General features: G+C 49.3%; 1 protein-coding gene and 1 long non-coding RNA gene across 4 annotated transcripts; one reads left to right on the top strand and one right to left on the bottom strand.

Annotated features, from left to right (window-relative positions):
• Positions 1-588: 588 nt before the first annotated feature.
• Positions 589-9,888, bottom strand: ZBTB32 (zinc finger and BTB domain containing 32). Of its 3 annotated transcripts, none has more exons than XM_086691056.1 (6): positions 9,765-9,888; positions 2,135-3,047; positions 1,808-1,881; positions 1,629-1,697; positions 1,351-1,512; positions 589-1,172 (listed from the first exon to the last, which is right to left on the bottom strand). In XM_086691056.1, exons 2-6 carry the CDS (start codon positions 3,013-3,015, stop codon positions 895-897), a joined length of 1,464 nt encoding a protein of 487 aa, XP_086547182.1. In that variant the 5' UTR covers positions 3,016-3,047; positions 9,765-9,888; the 3' UTR covers positions 589-894. The 3 variants fall into 3 exon arrangements, with proteins under 3 accessions (XP_086547182.1, XP_086547181.1, XP_086547183.1); XM_086691055.1 differs by lacking the exon at positions 9,765-9,888 and adding an exon at positions 4,229-4,317 and having other exon boundaries at positions 2,135-3,114; XM_086691057.1 differs by lacking the exon at positions 9,765-9,888 and having other exon boundaries at positions 2,135-2,293; positions 2,965-3,016.
• Positions 8,916-17,239, top strand: LOC147573546 (uncharacterized). Its single transcript, XR_015245178.1, has 2 exons — positions 8,916-13,594; positions 16,932-17,239. It is a non-coding gene; the product is annotated as an uncharacterized LOC147573546 (long non-coding RNA).
• The last annotated feature ends 1,499 nt before the right edge of the window (positions 17,240-18,738 follow it).

Genomic DNA, 18,738 nt, shown 5'->3' with positions numbered 1-18,738 from the left:
CCTCCCATGGTTTCTGTAGAGGCCAGCGGCACGCTTGAACTACCACTCCCAGGGTGCAGTGGCTGCGGACCCTGGGAAATCCCAAAGACACTGGGAAATGAAGTTTGCGACTGCAAGAGGCGTGGGCTGCTAAAGGGGCCGCGGCAAAGGATTAGTGTCAGTTAGAGGTGCGACCCGGCGGTCGTTCTGCGCAGCATGGAGGGAAGGTGCTTGAGAGACCCCGGCTTTGCAGACCCTGTGCTCAAGGAGTGGAGGCGGGTGGCGGAAAGCAGGGTAGAGCACGCGTTCCTCGAGCCGTGGACTGGGGGTCCCAGACTCAGACCCTGCGCGCCGTTGCTTGCTGTGGAAGGGGCGAATAACTTGGTGTCTCACAGGCTTCCCCCACAGGGCTTGCTGCTAAGTCAGCCTGGACTTCGCGGCCCTCGCGGGCCCCTACCTCTGGGGGAGGACTGATAGACCCGGGAGATGGAGGTGCTCCCCGCCCCGCCCCGCTGACAGTGGATGCACGGCCACCAGGGGCCGCTACAGGACAAGAGGCAAGGCTGTCCTTCCCTCTCCCCTGCGCACAGACTGAAGTCTGGACTCGGCTTGTCCTGAGAGGAGGGCACAGGAAAACTCTTTATTTTGGTGATGAGATCGCCAGTCCCCGCACAGTTAATTTTCACTCGTGCAGACTTCACTTCCCACACCCCACACGGACTCGCTTGCCCAGGCTCATAGGGCCAGCGGTCATCTGGGAGAAGGTCTCGGCGCCTTTGCTGCAGTGCTTCTTGGAGCCAAATGTGCTACGCTGCCGTACCTGCGGTGCTGGGTCAGAAGCCTATCCAGCCCGGCGGCCCGTCTTTCATTATTTAATTTTATTGTTGGATGAAGCCAGAGAAGGTACCGACACCGTCAGGTGGTGGAGGAAGGGGATCTACAGGGAGAAGTCGAGGCCCGGGATGGCCTTGAAGAGGAGGAGTAGAGGAATGTGGAGCGAATGGTCCATCCAGGTGGGAGCTGGCTGGGCGAGTGGCCGCGCATGTGCGCCTGCATGGAGGCTAGGCTGGGGCAGCCCGCCCGGCACAGAGGGCAGCGGTAGGGTGCGACCCCATGCGTCCGCAGGTGTTTGGTCATGGCTGAGAAGTCACGGGAGCGCTGGGGACATAGGCTGCAGGAAAAGGGCTTCTCTCCTAGGGCAAGTGGAGGGGGAGGGCGGTGAAGGAAAGAAGGGGCGGAGGCTGGCCTAGGGGGTGATCTGGGCAACTGGACAAAGGAATTGTGTGGGAGCCAAGCAACCGGTGAAGGACTCAGGGACAGACTGGAGTTTGTAAGGGAGCAGATAATTCACCGAGGGCGGGGGGCCCATACCTGTGTGGACTCGGTAGTGTGTCTCCATCTGATGCTTGAGTGTGAACCTCTTTCCACAGACAGAACAAGAATAGGGCCGAGACCGAGCAGGAGGGGGTGGGGGAGGTTGTTGGCGAGGCGGGCCTGCTGTGCTCACCTGACTCACACAGGTTGCAAGTGCACCTGTGGGGACAGAAAAGGCATGGCTGGGAATCCCAGAGCTGGATCACTGGTACTCCCAGGCAAGACATCAGGAGGTACAGTGGGACTGAAGGCAAAGGTGCCCTCACCCTACTCACCTGTGTGCTTCTGATTACAGTCTTCCATGTCCCCAGGGCTGAGCTTTTCGGAGCCCTGGGGGAGGGAACCTGGAGAGAGCAGAGTGAAGTTGGTGCCCTACTCAAGCTGGACTTCTGGAGCCCCAGCCTCAGGAGAGAGAGCATGTTATAATATTTGTACAGGTCACTGAGGGGCTTACCTGGGGCAGGACTGGAGGAGGCCAACTGGCTGTGGTTCCAGAGACCTTTCTCAGGGTTCAGGGACAGTGGGATCCTGGGGATGGGGTGGGGAAGAGTTAGCCTTGGCAAAACCTGGCCAAACCCATCCTGGGGAGAGAGGAGTCAGGAGTCCTCCTCAGGGGCTCGGCTTTAACTTCCCCTGTGATGAAAGCTTCTTGTCCTATCACCAGCTCAGGAAATGTACAGTAGAGATAAGAGATGTGGTATCCCTTCCACCCATCACTGTCTGCCTATCCTGAGCCACTCCCTCCCAGCCAGGGAGGTCTTCCACTAGGCTCTTCACTCACCTCTGGTCCTGAGGCCAGACCTCCTGCCAGGCTCCAGTGATGGGGGTGCTATGAGAGAAGGGAGTGCCATATCTGGGTGGCAACAGCAGGATGCTCCACAGGGCAGGCTGGCCCTCCCTGAACCAAGGGGTCTCAGCCCACCAGGGCCTAGGAATGACGCTGTTTTGGAGGGAGCCTGGTGGGGGAAGGGGGCCAGGGAACTCCCGAAGTCTTTCATCAGAACTCCCTGGGCTCTCTGTCACCCACATAATCACTTCTTGCTTTCCATCTATTCCCCCATGGCCAAGAGGGGATTGCTTGAGTTTCTCCTTTGATCTCATCTCCTCCCCTTCACTCTCCTGCAGTGGTTCTGCTCTCTCAGGGCTCTCTCTTGGTGGCCTTTGCTCATGCAGTGTCTCCCATTCTATTCTACGAGCACTAACACATTTTTCTGGTCTCTGCTCTCCATGTCCCCCCAGTCCTCTTTCAGAATCCCTTGTGGGTTTCTCTGGCTCCTCCTGATGTTCCCTCAGCCCTGGACCCAGCTCTCTAACCCCATCCCATCGAGCCCTCCTGCATGCGTCTTCCAGGGACTGCACCCCCAAGGCCCTGGCCGCTTCCTCAAGGGGCCCCAGTTCCCCCGGCTGCAGCTCTACAGTCTCCCCATAAACAAAGTACAGAAGCTGGGCAAAGGTAGAAGGGCTGATGCCTTTCACCAGAGCCCAGCGGCCCCTACGGCCCAGCTGCTGGCTCGCACCTGCCAGCACCAGGCTGTGGGCAGGGAATTCCTGGCTCCCCACAGTGATCAGGGTATCACATAATGCTGGCCGGAGCCTGGCTGCTAGCCGTACGAGCCGATCAGAGCTGTAGGGGCTAGGCAGTCTTGTCCGGAACAAGGGCATCGTGCCTTGCCTGGGTACCAATCTCAGAGGATCTGAAAGAAAGGCCACAGTGTGGGGTCCATGGTGGAAAGGGAAGAGAGCAACGGCATATTCTCAAGCCTGTGGAGGTGAGGGGAGAAAGAGTGAGTTGCAGGTTCAGAGCTCTCTGTGTCCTGAATGAGGCACATAAACTAACCCAAGAGAGGATCTGAGCTTACCTAGAATCATAACAGACCAGGGGGTAGGGATGAGGGTGGGGATGGCAGGAGAATGGAAATTAGACCAAATTCGGGACTTAAAAGAGTAAGGACCAAGCAGTTAGCAACCATATCAAATGGTGGGTTTAAGGCTGGTGTAAGATGGGTCCAGTCAATTAGCAGTCTCTGACTTAAAAGATAGCAGAGGTTGATACTTATGCTACTCCAAGCCTTTCTGTGGGGAAAGACCTTGGAGCAGGCCAGGCTGTCTTCTTTCCAGACAAAGAAATTACCATAAGACCCAGTCAGCCCTGGCAATTAGGGATGGAGCACGACACTGCTTCACGGGAGAGTTTAGAAAGCTAGCGTGCCACCCCCTCACCCCCACCCCAAGCCCATCACATGAAGTTGAGTAGTCCTGAGAGGCAGAAAGGGCAGCAAGACTGAGGTCATAGCTGCAGAAGGGCATGCTCAAAGGCATCAATAGATTATCTCCCTACGGCTGAAACTTCTAGAACATGTCCTCAGAGAAGGACCTAGAAGAGACCAAAGAATCCCCTCCAGTGGGTTGAGAGAACAGGTGCACAAGCCACAGAAGAGATGGTTCCCAACTCAAGGATGGAGAGAGATTTTGGAGAAGGTTTTGACCCCTGAGGAAGTGGGAGAAAGGGAAATGGGAACGGTAGAGGGGGAGGTATTTCCTTTCCAGATTAGGGTAAGGAGATGGTTTAATTTTGTTTCCCACAAACCAAAAGCAAGGAATAGATAGAGTCCAAACAAGGTGGAAATTTATCACATATCAAAACTACCACGTTGGCTTTTAAGAAGAGAACTGGGAACTGAGATACTAAGAGATCAACAGACCTAAGTGTCTCAGCAGGCATATTCCTAAGTGTGGGCTCACTGTGAGTAAGGACCCTTATTGGGAGAATTACTGCTTGGACACCTCGGGGAGAAGGCTACTAATTGGCAAGAAGTGAACAGAAGAGGGGGTGTAATGGGAGGAAAGTCTCATCTGGGGAGAAGCAACCACTCACCGGTTGTAGCTTCCTCCTGGACACCGCATGCTCTGAACTGCTGTTGGGGCTCCTGGGGCCCCCCTGGAGGTAGCCCCGCCCCTGACCTCACAGTCTTCCATTGGGTGTCCCAAGTACCAGTCTGCCACAGTCCCCCAAGGGGGTGTGGTTTTATAACCCTGGCTCTGCTTCACTCCCCTCTCCCCAGGAGAGAACACCCTCTCTACTTCCAGATTCAAGACATTCTGGCTCCCTGTCTCCTTATTTCATTTGTGAACTTCTGGAGTCAAAGAAGTTCATCTGAGGGGTGCCTAGCTGGCTCAGTCGGTAGAGCATGCTACCCTGGGTCTCTGGGTTGTAGGTTCGAGCCCTGTGTTGGGTGTAGAGAGTACTTTAAAAAAATCAAATAAAAATCTTTTTTTAAAAAAGTTCATTTGAGGCAACAAGGAGTTTGGAATAATCAGACCTGCATTTGAGTCTCATCTCTGCCATTTACTAGTTGAGTCACCTTGAGCAAGTCGCCTCTCTGAGCCTCAGTTACCTCATCCATGAAATAGGGATAACCTTTGCTTACCGCATTTGGAGGTGAGGATAAAGATAAAATGACATGATAAATGTGAAAGTGGTTTGTCAGTACATCACATCATTCGAATAGTATTAATTCTGCTACTGAGAAGCATCAGTAGAGCTCTAGCAGCTGGAAGCTGTTTCTACTACCTCAGAAATAAAAAGGGCTGAAACATCTGGATTCCAAGGAGAGAGTGAAAGAGGGCCAAAAGCATGCATCGTCCTTCCTTGCCTTGACTTAGTACTAGGGAAGCTTTAACTGCTCTGTGGAAATGACCCCTGTCATCTGGGCCACCACTGGGGACTGAATGTGCAAGTGACTCAGATTCTCCCATCAAGCTTTGAAGGGGGCAACCCCAGGAAGGGCCTGCGGTGGTCTTCGAAGAGAAAACTCCCTTTTCTTGGGTTGATGACAAATGACATTTCTCTGAAATCATAACCCTGGGGTTTCTTTCACTTCCTGCCAAAAGGGTCAAGCTCTCAGGAGATTTCCCCTGTTTTCACACTTTAGTGCTTGTTAACCTGGGGAAAGGAGGTCTGAGAGACTCAAATTCTGTTTTTTACTATTCCATTATCTCCCATCCTGTGGCACATTTTTCATTCTTTCAACAAACGTAGAGAGATCATTTATGATATGTGCCTGCTGCATCGTATATGCCCAGTAAATAACTGGAAGATGTGCAAGTCAGGCACTGGTAGGCTGCTCTGGTGACATGACAGAGTCTGGTTCCCCCTGGGCTTCTCCCTTAGATCCTCGTCCCCTCCTAGACCCAAATATTCTGTCTCTAAACTCATGTTTCTCCCTTTTGTTCAGGACCCCAAAATATTCAGACCAGCCTTCCACTTTCTCCCTCCAGACCAAACATGCCTTCCCTCTACTTCTTGTTCTAGCTTGGGTGCAGGCAGATGTTAATCCTTTCTATACAGGCAGGGTGTGCCAATGGGTGAGGCTGGTGGAGGGCAATAATAGGGTGGGGAGAGGGGAAGATGAGTCAGAGTGAAAGGGAAAATGCAAATGGACAGGCTGTATTCATGTGCTACTCTGAACGTTAAACATTTTCCATTTCTGAGCTTTCTAACTCCTCATACCACCACACCCAGGGACTCCTTAGACACCCATATTAAAGACACTTGGCCTGAACATATAAAAGCACCAATCCCTGATATGTATGCATACAGAGAAAAACATCCTTTCTTCAACACAGAAATACAATCCCTGGAGATACGGAATAAGTGGGGAAAGCCATGAGAGAGAAACCCCACATGTAGAAGGAAGGTACAGGGGTCTGGACGATTACATCATCACCCCTTGCCTCCCAGCTCTACTTCATGGGCCTATGACTCAGCTCTCTCACTGGTATGATCTGCCCATCGATGATCAAGAATGTTGGAAACTGTGCTCAAAGGGCAGAATTCTGTGTAAGCCAATTGTAGCTGACGAGGAGTGTCAGCAGGCTTCCGGGAAACATGGAGGAGAAGGCGCAAGGAGATTCCCCATCCAGTGAACAAAAGCCCCCAAGAATGGGAAGCCTCATTTTGCCTCCCATCTGGTGTCTACCCGACCTAAGGATATCCTTTTAGAGACCGCCTCCTTAGAGGTATCTCCAGGGCCCTCTACACCTTAGCCCTTATGCTGGTGACACTTCAGGCCCTTCTCTCTACCTGCATGCTTGACTACACAGCCCAAGACTTCTTGCATTGAGCAGTAACAGCAGAAGCATGAATAAATTGCCTTTGACTTGGAAGGGTAGGGACACTGCTAACTGTCTATTTTTGAAAGGTCTCCCATCACAGTCTCAAAACTCTTGTCCAGCTTCCACTTCCCAGGTTGACTCTGTAGAAATCACTTGCAGTTGTCTTATGGGGTGGACACAGGAAACCATGAGTTTTGAGGACACAAACCTGCATCCTGGGAGAGGGTACAGTGAGTAGAAGAGATTAGGTAGGGCATAACTGGAAGGAAGTATGTGGGAAAATGAGGTATGATTTTTGCCTCTCAGTCCTAACACATTACTAAATAAAGTTTAAAATCTGATATTTTTTTATTCTTACTGATAGGCTTGATGATAAGCTCCTTCATAAGCCCCTGCAGGTACAATCCAGCTTTATATAAAAATGTCAACACAGCAATACAGGTATGGATTCTCCTCAAATATAATTAAAACTAAACCATCAGAATAGGCCAGTTAGAGGTATGATTACTTGTTTCATGAAAATGTTCTCTCTTTGTCTCACTTTTAAAAATTGTATTTATGGGGCGCCTGGGTGGCGCAGTCGGTTAAGCGTCCGACTTCAGCCAGGTCACGATCTCGCGGTCCGTGAGTTTGAGCCCCGCGTCAGGCTCTGGGCTGATGGCTCAGAGCCTGGAGCCTGTTTCCGATTCTGTGTCTCCCTCTCTCTCTGCCCCTCCCCCGTTCATGCTCTGTCTCTCTCTGTCCCAAAAATAAATAAACGTTGAAAAAAAAAAATTTTTTTTTTAAAATAAAAAATAAAAATTTTATTTATTTGTTTGTTTGTTTGTTTGTTTGAAGTAGGCTTCGTGCCCAGTGCAGAGCCCAACACAGGGCTTGAACTCACAACCCTGAGATCAAGACCTGAGCTGAGGTCAAGAGTCAGATGCTTAACTGACTGAGCCACCCTGGTTGCCCCTATCTCACTTATTTTAAATATTGAGTACCTCCAAAACCAAGGTAAACAAGATTCAAATTAGAAAAATTCTATGAACTTTCTACTCTCCAGGAACACAACTCTTTCTTCAAATTAAGGTGGTTAAACTCCCCCACAGCATTTCATACAGATTTAAGACCAATTATCTAAATCTTACATAAAATTTCAAATGCCCACTCTTTCTAGTTAAATACATCCAATATATACCAGAGAAGAGACACCACGGAATAAATTAGTTTCTTTCTTCCTTCAAATCTATGTTTCATATAACTCAAGAACCAGATATAATCATAGCCAGTGAGCTGAATCTAGGCCATAGAGACCCTATCATAGTATATCTTCTGTGGATTAAGTGGAAAAGAACTAGACTAAAGTGAAAAAACAAAAACAAAAAAACTTAGGTTCCACTGCATCCTTCCTGTTGGATGGCCTTTGTTTTTTCAGCCCTAATATGGAGCTAACTCTTCTGAGACCCTCAACTTCCTCACAGGGGCTGTCTTCAAGACCAGAACTGAATGCCAATATTTCCTTAAACCCAGGCAAAAGGCCCCACTCTGACCCACTCTGGCTGTGTCCCTCACCTTGGGCTAAGGATCCCAAGGACATCTAGGAAGACCCCACCTGGAACATATGTTCCCCCAATTCTAGGCCATGCTCTAGGAGTTTGGAACCCTGAACCTCCTCACCCAAATGGCCCACTTCTAGGACCTACATGGCCCTCAACCCCAGGTCTATACTCATGAGTGAATTGTGTGATTGATGTACACACCCCAGGCCCTGGTAGGTAGACTGAGCTCAGACATGCAGTCTAGTATATGAAATGCCTTGAAGTGTGTGCCAACACCAGGTTTGGGAAGAAAAGAAGACATCATTTCTAGTCTTGTCTGGTCCCTGTATATAATACAGCAGCCTACTTTATTCCAATGATTCTTAACCTCGTAGGTTAAGGGGGTCACCATTCCTTTTAAAATTGTAAGGTATGGAATCAACTGTTTACACTAGAAAATTGTAGATACTCGTACCATTTTGCATGTGAATGACAAGGGATTCACAGATTGCTCTGCAGTCAGTCCTTGGACAGGTTAGATGCTTCTTGCTCATCGTGTGGCTGCCTTGCACCCCCTCCAATACAATATGCATACAGTTTTTCTTATGATTTCCAGGAGTTCAAACCCCCCTGAAATCCACTCATAGACCACTTCCTTGCATTCCCTCACCCAAGGTTTAAGAACTCTGGGTGTACATGAAAGCACTCTGAAAACTTTAATACCATGTAGAATTTGAACAGCTGAGTGAAATTAGATATAAACACCCTGCCCCGTAAGTATAAAAGATTTTCTGTAAAGACAACCTGGGTGATTTCCTAAGGAGCAGGATGTCTCACACACCTCTTTCTATGCTCCGGTACAATATCCATCTTCCTTATGCATCTGGCCTCATTTTTATAGCCTGGTATCTTCTGGGAATGACCAGAGTTTGGGGAAGAGTGGGGACAGGGAGCGAAAGGCTCTAAACGTTACCCAATCCTGTTTTTTTCCTAGAGACATCACATAGCAATAGTATCTCATGGAGGTCAAACAACGTATCTGAGATTCAGAAACTCCCTCCTCAAGAACCTCCGGAAGACCATGGGCCTAACCTCCTAGCCAGGTTGTCTAACCTGGACCCGGTACTGGAAAACCTGCCAACAGCACCTCAAGCTGGAGTCCAGAGACCCGAACTCTCCCCGCCGCATCCCACCCACCCCCCCCTCCCCGGCAAAGCCTTGCAACCACATATTCTCAGCACAGCCTGGATGCAATAGCCTTTGACAACTTCTCATCAGGCTTTCAACCCCAGAAACACTCACTCTCAGCCCAGGCTGGATCCAAAGACTCCAGAAAACCTCTCAAGTGTACATTAGTTTCATCTTTTGGCCAGTGACTCCCAACAACCTCTGGAGAGTCACAGGTCTCTCCTTCCAAGTCACCAGATCCAGACTCAGTCCAGAGACCTCAGACAACCTCTCACAGTTCAGAGGCCATACCTCATGGCCAATGACACCATGCAGAGCTCCAAAAGGCTTTCAACTGCCTCATAAGCTAGCCTCAGGGACCATGGACCAACTCATAGGGCATGTTGGCCTAGCCTCTGCCCAGCCTGGGTCCAAGGGTGCCCAGGAGGCCCCGTTCCCAGCCTCACCAGGGCAAAGGAAGTCTCCAGGGACTAAAGTCCTCAGTCCTCAATTCTTGACCCTCACAGCCACCACTCAAGCTCCCACACCCCAGCTTTTGGCTGGGTCAGCTCAGGCCTGAAGAAGTGTAAGAAAAACCATGGCACTCACTGACTCAGACCCTGCTCTTCTTCCCACAGCCTCACATACACTGAGGGCAGTGCAAGATCCAGTGTCCGTTAGAAAGTAAGGATGAGCGTGAGGCCAGGAGCTCGAAGCCTGGGAGCGTGCACAGCTCGCTTGTCTCCCTGAGGCGGACGCTGATTGGCTGCATTGTGGACCGCATCTACTGAGCATTCTCAACATCCTAGGCGGCACCTAGGACAGCTCCACTTGCTCCCTTCAGCCTCGCACCCACCGCTGATTGGCTGCGAAGCTCCCTCCCGCCCTGCTTGCTGTGCGGAGTGGCAGGGCTTTGAGTCTAATTGGTCCGCGGACTCAGGTTTCAGGTCTCTAAGACCGATCTTATCCTCCAGCCCGTCCCCCACCCCTTCTAATTGGCTGCGGAATTTGCTCTTCCTCCGTCCCCCTATGAAAAAACTAGGCCCCGAACCTCTTTCGCTAACAGCCTTGGAATCTTCCTCTGCAAGGGCTCAGGATACCACCAGTTCTTTGCTCCTGTCTTGCCAACGAGTGGCTCTCGTTGCAAACCCTTTCATCTCTCTCTCTCAACCCCTGACAGTCTATGAAATGTATGTCTGTGATTGGTTGGGAGGCCCTCAAGAGCCAGCCGGGATTCAGGTGCCTGTGGGCAGCTCCCCTTTCCTGCCTCTTGCCTTGCTTCACTACTGATTGGCTGCAGAACGCCCCCTGCCTCACCTGGAAGTATGCGGGGGCAGGGAAGGCACCAGAGGGGCAGTGCCTTGACCCGTGATTGGTCAAATGCTCATTGCCTGTCAGCTGAGGCAGGGTTAACTGCGTACTTCACGTACCAGCCTCCCCTGCCCGCCCCACAACCCCACCCCAGCCAACACACCCAGAGAGAATGGCCCATTGCTTTGCCCCACCATTAAGTTGGTCAGAGCTAAGAGCCCAGCCAGCTGGCGTTCTACCCAGGAAGGGCTGTAGTGCTGACAGGCGACTAGCGCGAACGGCGCCAGTCCGAGAGCACTACTTGCCTCTCTCCTTCCACGAGCTCGGCTGCGGTTGCACTGCTGATTGGCTGGCTCCGCTCTCTTCTAAGTGGCTTAGCCTTGCGTTCGCGCAGGGACACATCCAATGAGGAGCGAGGGCGCTTTCAGGAGGCGGGCATTGTTCGACCGGTTCCACTTCTGATTGGTCCAGGGGCTTGCCTCTTCTCTTTTGATTGATCAGAGGGGCGGGAGGCGGGAGCCCAGCTCAACGGTTATCAGGCGGCAGTTGGAGTTCTGTCCCTGTGCTTCAAAAGTTCAGCTTCAGGGCTCGGTGGAGTGTTGTCTGGCGCCTACTTCCCCGTAGCTAGCTGAGGAACTGGGGAGGGAACACGGGGGCAGGAGGACCTGGGACTGTCGCTGCAGCTCCCAGTCGGGATGGAGACCGACTGAGGCGAGTGGCGGACCGGCGGGTGCAAACCCCTCAAAAAGCTGGAAGAGTCAGGTGCTGTAATAGTAGTAACAGCAGCTCCCGCTCACCGAGCCCTTTTGGTGCACCGCTGTGCGTGCATCATCTCACTGACTCCTTCTACATAACCCTGTGAGGGAGCAGATTACTCTGCCGGTTAACCTCCAAGGGTCATTTGTCGCCCACAGCGAAAGCCGGCATTGCTGGAACTCCGACCTTGTTCTAGAGAGTCCGGCATTCGAGCTACACTATGATTAAGTAGGGTTGATCTTGTAGATGTGGGGTGGGGCCTGATGTGATCACCTTGGCCCTGGCTTACCTCGTCCATACATGAAGGTGTTTGGGTTTTGGTTTTGGACTAGGATCTGATCCTGAAGGCTTCACTCAGTACATATGCTCAAGTCCTCAAACTTTTAGGTAAATGCATTTGCATTCTGGGAAAGGATAATTTTAATGTTTATTTCTGAGAAAGAGAGAGAGCGAGCACAAGCGGGGGAGGGGCAAAGAGAGAGCGAGACAGAGGATCCGAAACAGGCCCCGTGCTGACAGCACAGAGCGGGACGCGGGACTCGAACTCATGAACTGTGAGATCATGACCTGAGCTACAGTAGCCGCTTACCTGACTGAGCCACCCAGGCACCAGGGGGAGTCGTTTAGACAACAGAAATTTTTTCCCCACCCCACAGTTCTGGGGTCCTGGAAGTCTGGAGGCTGGAAGTCCAAGATCAAACTGCCAATAGAGTTGGTTTCTCCTGAGGATTCTCTCCTTGGCCTGCAGATGTCTGCCTTCTCACTGTGTCCTCCTATGGCCTTTCCCCTATGCACGCACACTCCTTGTGGCTCCTCCTCTTTTGATGAGGTGCCATGTAAACTGTTTTGTGTCAGTAAACTGTTTGTGTCAGTTCACATATTGAAACCTAATCCCCAATGTGGTATTTGGAGATGGGGGGGGGGGGGGCTTTGAGAGGCGATTAGGTCATCAGGGGGTGGAGCCCTTATGAATAGGATTAGCGCCTTTATAAAAAAAAGGCCCCAGAGATCTCCCTTGCCCCTTCTACCATGAGATGTTCAGTAAGTAGACCGTCATCCATGAACCAGATCCACCAGTGCCTTGATCTGGGACATCCCAGCCTCCAGAAAAATAGATTTCTGTTGTTTATAAGCTACCCAGCCCATGGTGTTCTATTATGGCAGCCTGAGCAGACTAAGACATAGTCCTATTGGATTAAGGCCCTACCCTTATGACCGCATTTACCCTTAATTCCCTCCTTAAAGGACCCCTCTCCAAATACAGCCATGTTGTGGGTTAGGGCTTCAACATAGGAATTTTGGAGGGGACACAATTCAGTCTGTAACACAGAATATCTACCACTAAAGGCCTCGAAGTTTGGTAGGGGAGAGACAAATTACTTACTTCAGAGGGAGGGATGGTTATCAGAATGGTTAAGATGTTAGCCCTGGGAACCAGACTGACAGGTTTGGGTCCTGCCTGTACCACTTATCAACTGTGTGAACTTGAGCAATTTTCTTCCACTTCCTGTGCCTCATAAGAATCAAATGAATAGACACCCCTGATATTCTTAGAATAGCCCCTGGCATGGAGCAAGCGCTGATGGGCTATTGTTGGCCATCGTTATTGGTTGCAAGTAAACTTAAAACTATACTAAGTGCTCTGAAGAAAAATCACAAGAGAGATACTTTAAGAAAGTAAAACAGGACGCTAACCTGGCCAGGGTTTTCAAGAAAGGCTTCCTGGAGGAAGTGAATGCTTGAAGTAAGATTTTCCAAATAATCACTAACATGACTAGGAGAAGGGTGAGTCTTCTGGGCAATGGTCAGATAGGTCCCAGAGCTCTGGGGTGAGAGGAGGCATGGCCCCGAAGTCCATTGTTGTTGGAATGGAGAGAGCAAAGTGAGAGGGAGCAGGGGAAGCAGGGGAGAGTGAGGCTGGATGTGGTGGGCGGGGCCTGGCCCAGTAGGCCATGTTCAGGAGGGCTGGCATTTCCTAAGAACCACGCGCAAAGTCGCAGGAGGAGGTGTTTATTACTTTTCAAAGTTTTTGTTTTTATTTATTTTGAGAGAGCAGGGAGAGGCAGAGAGAGAGGGAGTCAGAATCCCAAGCAGGCTCCTTGGCAGAGCCCGATGCGGGGCTCAAACCCACAAACTGCAAGATGTTTATTTTTGCGAGATGTTTGACCTGAGCTGAAATCAACCGACTGAGCCACCCAGGTGCCCCCCTTCCCCCCCCCCCTTTTTTTTTTTACAGAGAATGGTTTAACCCTTCCTGGCAATGCTGCAAGCCCTGCCACGTGAACAAACTTGGGCTGGCCTGCTGTAGACACATGGCCCAGTTCAGAGCCATTACCCCAGCCACCTACACCCACTGCCAGCCAGCCATACATGTGAGGGAAACCACCCCAGACCAAACAGCCCCCAGTCACCCCACTAGCTGACTGCAGCTGCGAGAGTCAGCCCAGGTGAGACCAACTGGAGAACTGAACTGCCTGGCTGGGCTCAGCCCAAATGGTCCGGAAGAATCAGGAGCTACAAAATAATAATTATTTTAAGCCACTGTGTTTCGGGTGGTTAAAAAAAAAGCTAACTGACATACCCTGGACCAGAGTAGTTTCTAGGCAACAAATATCACTTACCTGGATTCTGGGTCTTGAAAGTTGAAAAATTCCTTCTGTTTCCAGACTGGTTTCTTCGATTTTTTGAACGAATTTTTATGAGATGAACTTATTTTTAAAAAAAAATTTTAATATTTATTTTTGAGAGACAGAGCATGAGTGGGGGAGGAACAGGGAGAGGAAGACATAGAATCCAAAGCAGGCTCCAGGCTCCGAGCTGTCAGCACAGAGCCCGAGGCGGGGCTCGAACTGAAGAACAATGAGATCATGACCTGACCCGGAGTCAGCTGCTTAATAACCGACTGAGCCTTGGAGTTGCTCCTTATGAGATGAACTTTAATGCCTGGGATCTTTTGGTCATTTTTCCCCTAGTAGGACTGAAAGTGGCTTTTCAAAAAACAAACAAACAAAAACCAGTTGCTCTGCTTTGCATCTATTTTCGTTTGCAGAGCATCTGAATAGGCAATTAAGGGAGAAATCATGATTCTATTTCATATTTTCGATACTTCTCTTGGTTAAATGATGCATCCCTAGCTGGGCTCAAGGAGGTGCTAGAGGTGGCCAGCTACAAGGGGGAGGGGAGTAACAGCCACCTGTTGGGCACAGCCCATTGCCAACTGGAACAAAACCCTGGAATCTGGAGAGAAGCCTCTAACTTGCAGTGTCCCTCCAGCGCCCTCTACTGACAAGACCTGACCTCATGCCAGCTGATAAATATTGGAATTAAGAGGCAATCAATCAAAAATTGGCCCGGTGACTAATGGGCTCCCCAAATGTTAATAACAATGATAGTCAAGAGAATGGCTAACATTGACTTCTCAGTGTTATTTATCTCTGAATAATCAGGAGACAGCTTATGGGGAGAGAGGATAGTGGTCCTTTCTGTGTCTATGGTCTGTTCACCCTTCCCTAGGCTCAGAGCCTGAGTTGGCCCTGGGTAGCCAACTTTCCCCCTGGCAGGGCAGGTCCATTGGGTGGAGCTGAGTCCATCCCTGCTCCAAGGCAGGCATGTGCCCGGGGGATGGTGAGTCAGAGCTCTCTCCAGTCCTCCACACCACATTGCGTGGTGGGACAATGGGAAATAATCCAGGGGAGGAGCCATGACACCTCCAGAAACTCAGACATCCAGACAGGGTGTGGATCTGGTGCTGACACTCCTTGCCTCGCTTCCCTGCTAGTTTTAAAAATTCCTTTTTCTACCTAGCACTTACTATCCTCTGACATGTATGTTTCCCTTCTTGGTTTCCTTGATCTCCTCCTCTGAAAGGTAAGCTTTTATAAAGGGAGAGACTGAGGTCTGATTTGTTCCCTGCCGGGTCCCCAGATCTAGAACAGTGCCTGGCGCACATGTTAGGCAAGCAATAAATATGTGAATGTATGAATGAGTCATTAACAATTATACCACCTAGGACAGGGGCAGATGCAACTTACCTCAGCATAGCTTCCTGGGCCCCCAACTGGGTCTTAAGATATCAGTGACATTGTCTGCATAACATTGATTCTCACTGGGTCTGGAAAATTTGAGTCTTCTAATTCTACAGTGCCTTGAATACCCAGGACTTAACACCAGTTAAAGAATTTTTGATAAATTCAGTGCGTTGTCCATTTGGTAACATGAACATCTTATCTTGTGAGTTGGTTTCTAGTGAATCACCCTATTTCCTTATTTTCACTCCAGTCCTCAGCCATGTGTAATTTTTTCCTGCAATCCAAAATGAAAACATTTTGAAATAATGCCAGCAGATAAAAAATGTCAAATAGGGGCGCCTGGGTGGCTCAGTCAGTTGAGTGCCCGACTTCGGCTTAGGTCATGATCTCCTGGTTTGTGGATTCGAGCCCCGCGACGGGCTCTGTGTTGACGGCTCAGAGCCTGGAGCCTGTTTTGGATTCTTTGTCTCTGTCTCTCTCTCTCTCAAAAATAAACATTAAAAAAATTTTCAAATAATGACATTTGTCAGGTAGGTACTCTGAAAAACTCATGATGCAAGCGTGAATATACATTATTTAAAAAATATTCATCAATTGTCGGTGGATAATCATTTCTGAATTAAGGAAAATTACTCATAAAAATACAAGGGCATTTCCTGTGCATACACAAATGTTTCCCTTTTTTTCTCCTTTTTAGAGTTCTACAAATGTAGAAACATACATTCAGTTGTTTCAAATAAACTTTTTATTTTGGAAGAATTTTGAATTTGCAGAAAAGTTGCAGAGACGGTACAGAGAATTCTTGTATGCCCTTTACCCAGTTTCCCCTAATGTTAACATATTACATAGCCATGGACATGTATCAAAACGAAGAAATTAATGTTGGTACACTACCATTAATCTTCAGACTTTATTTGGATTGTGCCATTTTTTTCCACTAATATATCTGGTCTTCCAGGCTCCAATCTAGGATAACAGTTTGCACTGAGCATATATTCAGTTTTGGGCTTTGCGCTTTTATCAATAAACAATATATCTTGGAGATGGTTTCATATCAGCAAATATTAATGCGGCTCCCTTTAAACCTAGCCGCATAGTATTCCATGGTGTGAAAAGAGAATTAGAGAACTATTTCTTTTCTGACATGATTTATGCTGTTTTTCAGGGATTGCTTTTAGGTTATTCTTGTACAGAGCATCTTTGCACACGCTTGTGAGTGCATATGCAGAATAGATTCCCAGAGGTGGAATCACGTGGTCAAAGGCGTGAGAGTTTTACATTTTCGGGACTAAGCTTATCTGCCCTCGTGTAAGGAATGTAAACCACAGCGGGTGTAGACAGAGGCGTGTGCCTGCCCGATGGCTTGTATGGTGTGTTCTTTCCATTCTATACTCTCAGATGATGAAAGAAACATTGACCCAGTGGGGCAGGAGATGGAGATAAGCCTGGGGAGGTGGCAAGGAGACAAGCCATAAGGGACCTTCAGTGCCAGGCAGAGGTGCTGGACGTTATCCCGAGGACACTGGGGAGCCGAGTAGGATTAGAGGCTGGATCAAGCCATGGACAGACGTGGTCAGGTAGAGATGTGGTAAGAAGAAACATCAAATGGCTACCTCTCCCTTGGGTGGCCCCGGGAGCCTCACTGGGCCCTCACGTCTCTCTCCTTCCCTCTCACCCACAGGAGTGGGCATGTGAGCGGAGGGACCAGGGTGGACAAACCTGTTCTGCCGGCCGAGGCCTGCCTAGGACAGGCCACGCTGCTGCCAGTCCGGCTGAGTGAACTACACTCTGCAGGCGTGTGACCAGATGGAGCCAAGGAAGGTGGTGGCAGATGTGGGACAGAGGTGGAAGCCTGCCTATCCGCCCTCTCCGAAGCCAGCGCAACCCCCAGCCCCAGCATTTGGCAGGGCCTGGCCTGTTTTAACTGTTTAGGTAAAATTCGAAAATGTTTCGCAGAACCATTCTTCCCTTGATACACATCTCATGTCCCATGGTGACGTTTTTCTTAACATTTGTTTATTGTTTTTGGAGGACAAGCAATAATCATAGAATATTGGCAAATACCAAAATAGCCAAGGAATGCACTAAAAGTCCCTGCAAGTCTCTCCTCTTCCTTAGTAACCGACGATAACCTTTGGGAGACTTTGTTTTACAATTTTATTTATTGATTTTTTAATGTTTATTTTTGAGAGAGAGACAGAGTGCAAGTGGGGGAGGGGCAGAGAGAGGGAGACACGGAACCCGAAGCAGGCTCCAGGCTCCGAGCTGTCAGCACAGAGCACGACGCGGGGCTCAAATCCACCAACCGTGAGATCATGACCTGAGCCGGATGCTTAACTGACTGAGCCACCCAGGCGCCCCTGTTTTACAATTTTAACGCTAACGTGCACATATTTATATTTTTATCAGAAAAGCGATCACACCCAGCACGCTCTTTTGTAATCTTCTGCATTGAACAATTTCCCAAGTATTTTCCCATGACATTAAATATTCTTTTGCAATGTGATTTTTAAGGAAAAAAACTGATTTTATGCATACCAATTTCCATTAATTCCACAAACCCTCTTTTAAAGTTCTTCAGATAAAAAAGCATATTAACTCTGGGGTGATTGGGTGGCTCAGTCAGTTAAGAGTCCAACTTTGGCTCAAGTTCATGATCTCACAGTTCGTGAGTTCGAGTCCCATGTCGGGCTCTATGCAGACATTTGAAAGCCTGGAGCCTGCTTTGGATTCTGTGTCTCCCTGTCTCTCTGCCCTCCCCCACTTGCGCTCCGTCTCCCTCTCAAACATAAACAAACATTAAGAAAATTTTTAAAAAGTATATTAACTCTAATGTATGCTGAGCCCATGGGTTGAATATCCGCCGCGAAAGCACTAAGACTTTAGTGTTTAAAGCACAAGTGTGGGAGTCACTTTGGTGAATCAGCTTCTGTACGTTGAGCATGGTGGACCCCAAACATTTGAAATTGGGACTCATCAGAGACGGTAGCAGCCTCAGCAGATGGTGTATTTCTGCACTCGATTCTGATTACACGGGATTGAGAAAATTCCTGATTCATAATAATAAGGTCTATTAGTTCCTGAACTCAGAATGAATTGGGCCCTATGCCCTGAGGTAGGGACTGTTAGAACACCCATTTCATAGACGGGCACACTGAGGCTCAGAGAGTTCAGTGGGGCTTGTGAGAACCTGGCGCTGCCTCTTTGCCTCTCTCAGAGAATCCAAGTCACAGACGGGTCACCCTGAACTTGCTTATGAGGACACACCTACATCTAGCAGTAGATTTGGCTGCAATCCCCCCTTTCCTTGACATGTTTACAAGGCAGTCAAATATGTGCCCAGGATCGGGGAGAATTTTCATTCCAGAGCCTGCAGGAAAGCCAGGTAGGTCAGTTAACACGGGGCAGTTAAAATGTGGTGGGTATCACATCTATGTGGTGTTTAAAAAATTTTTTTTTTAATGTTTACCTATTTTCGAGAGAGAGAG

The sequence above is a fragment of the Puma concolor genome, chromosome E2 (assembly GCF_028749965.1).
Source record: "Puma concolor isolate L17-30 chromosome E2, mPumCon1.1.hap2, whole genome shotgun sequence".
Lineage (NCBI taxonomy): Eukaryota > Metazoa > Chordata > Mammalia > Carnivora > Felidae > Puma > Puma concolor.
This window is presented reverse-complemented; position numbering and strand designations above follow the sequence as displayed.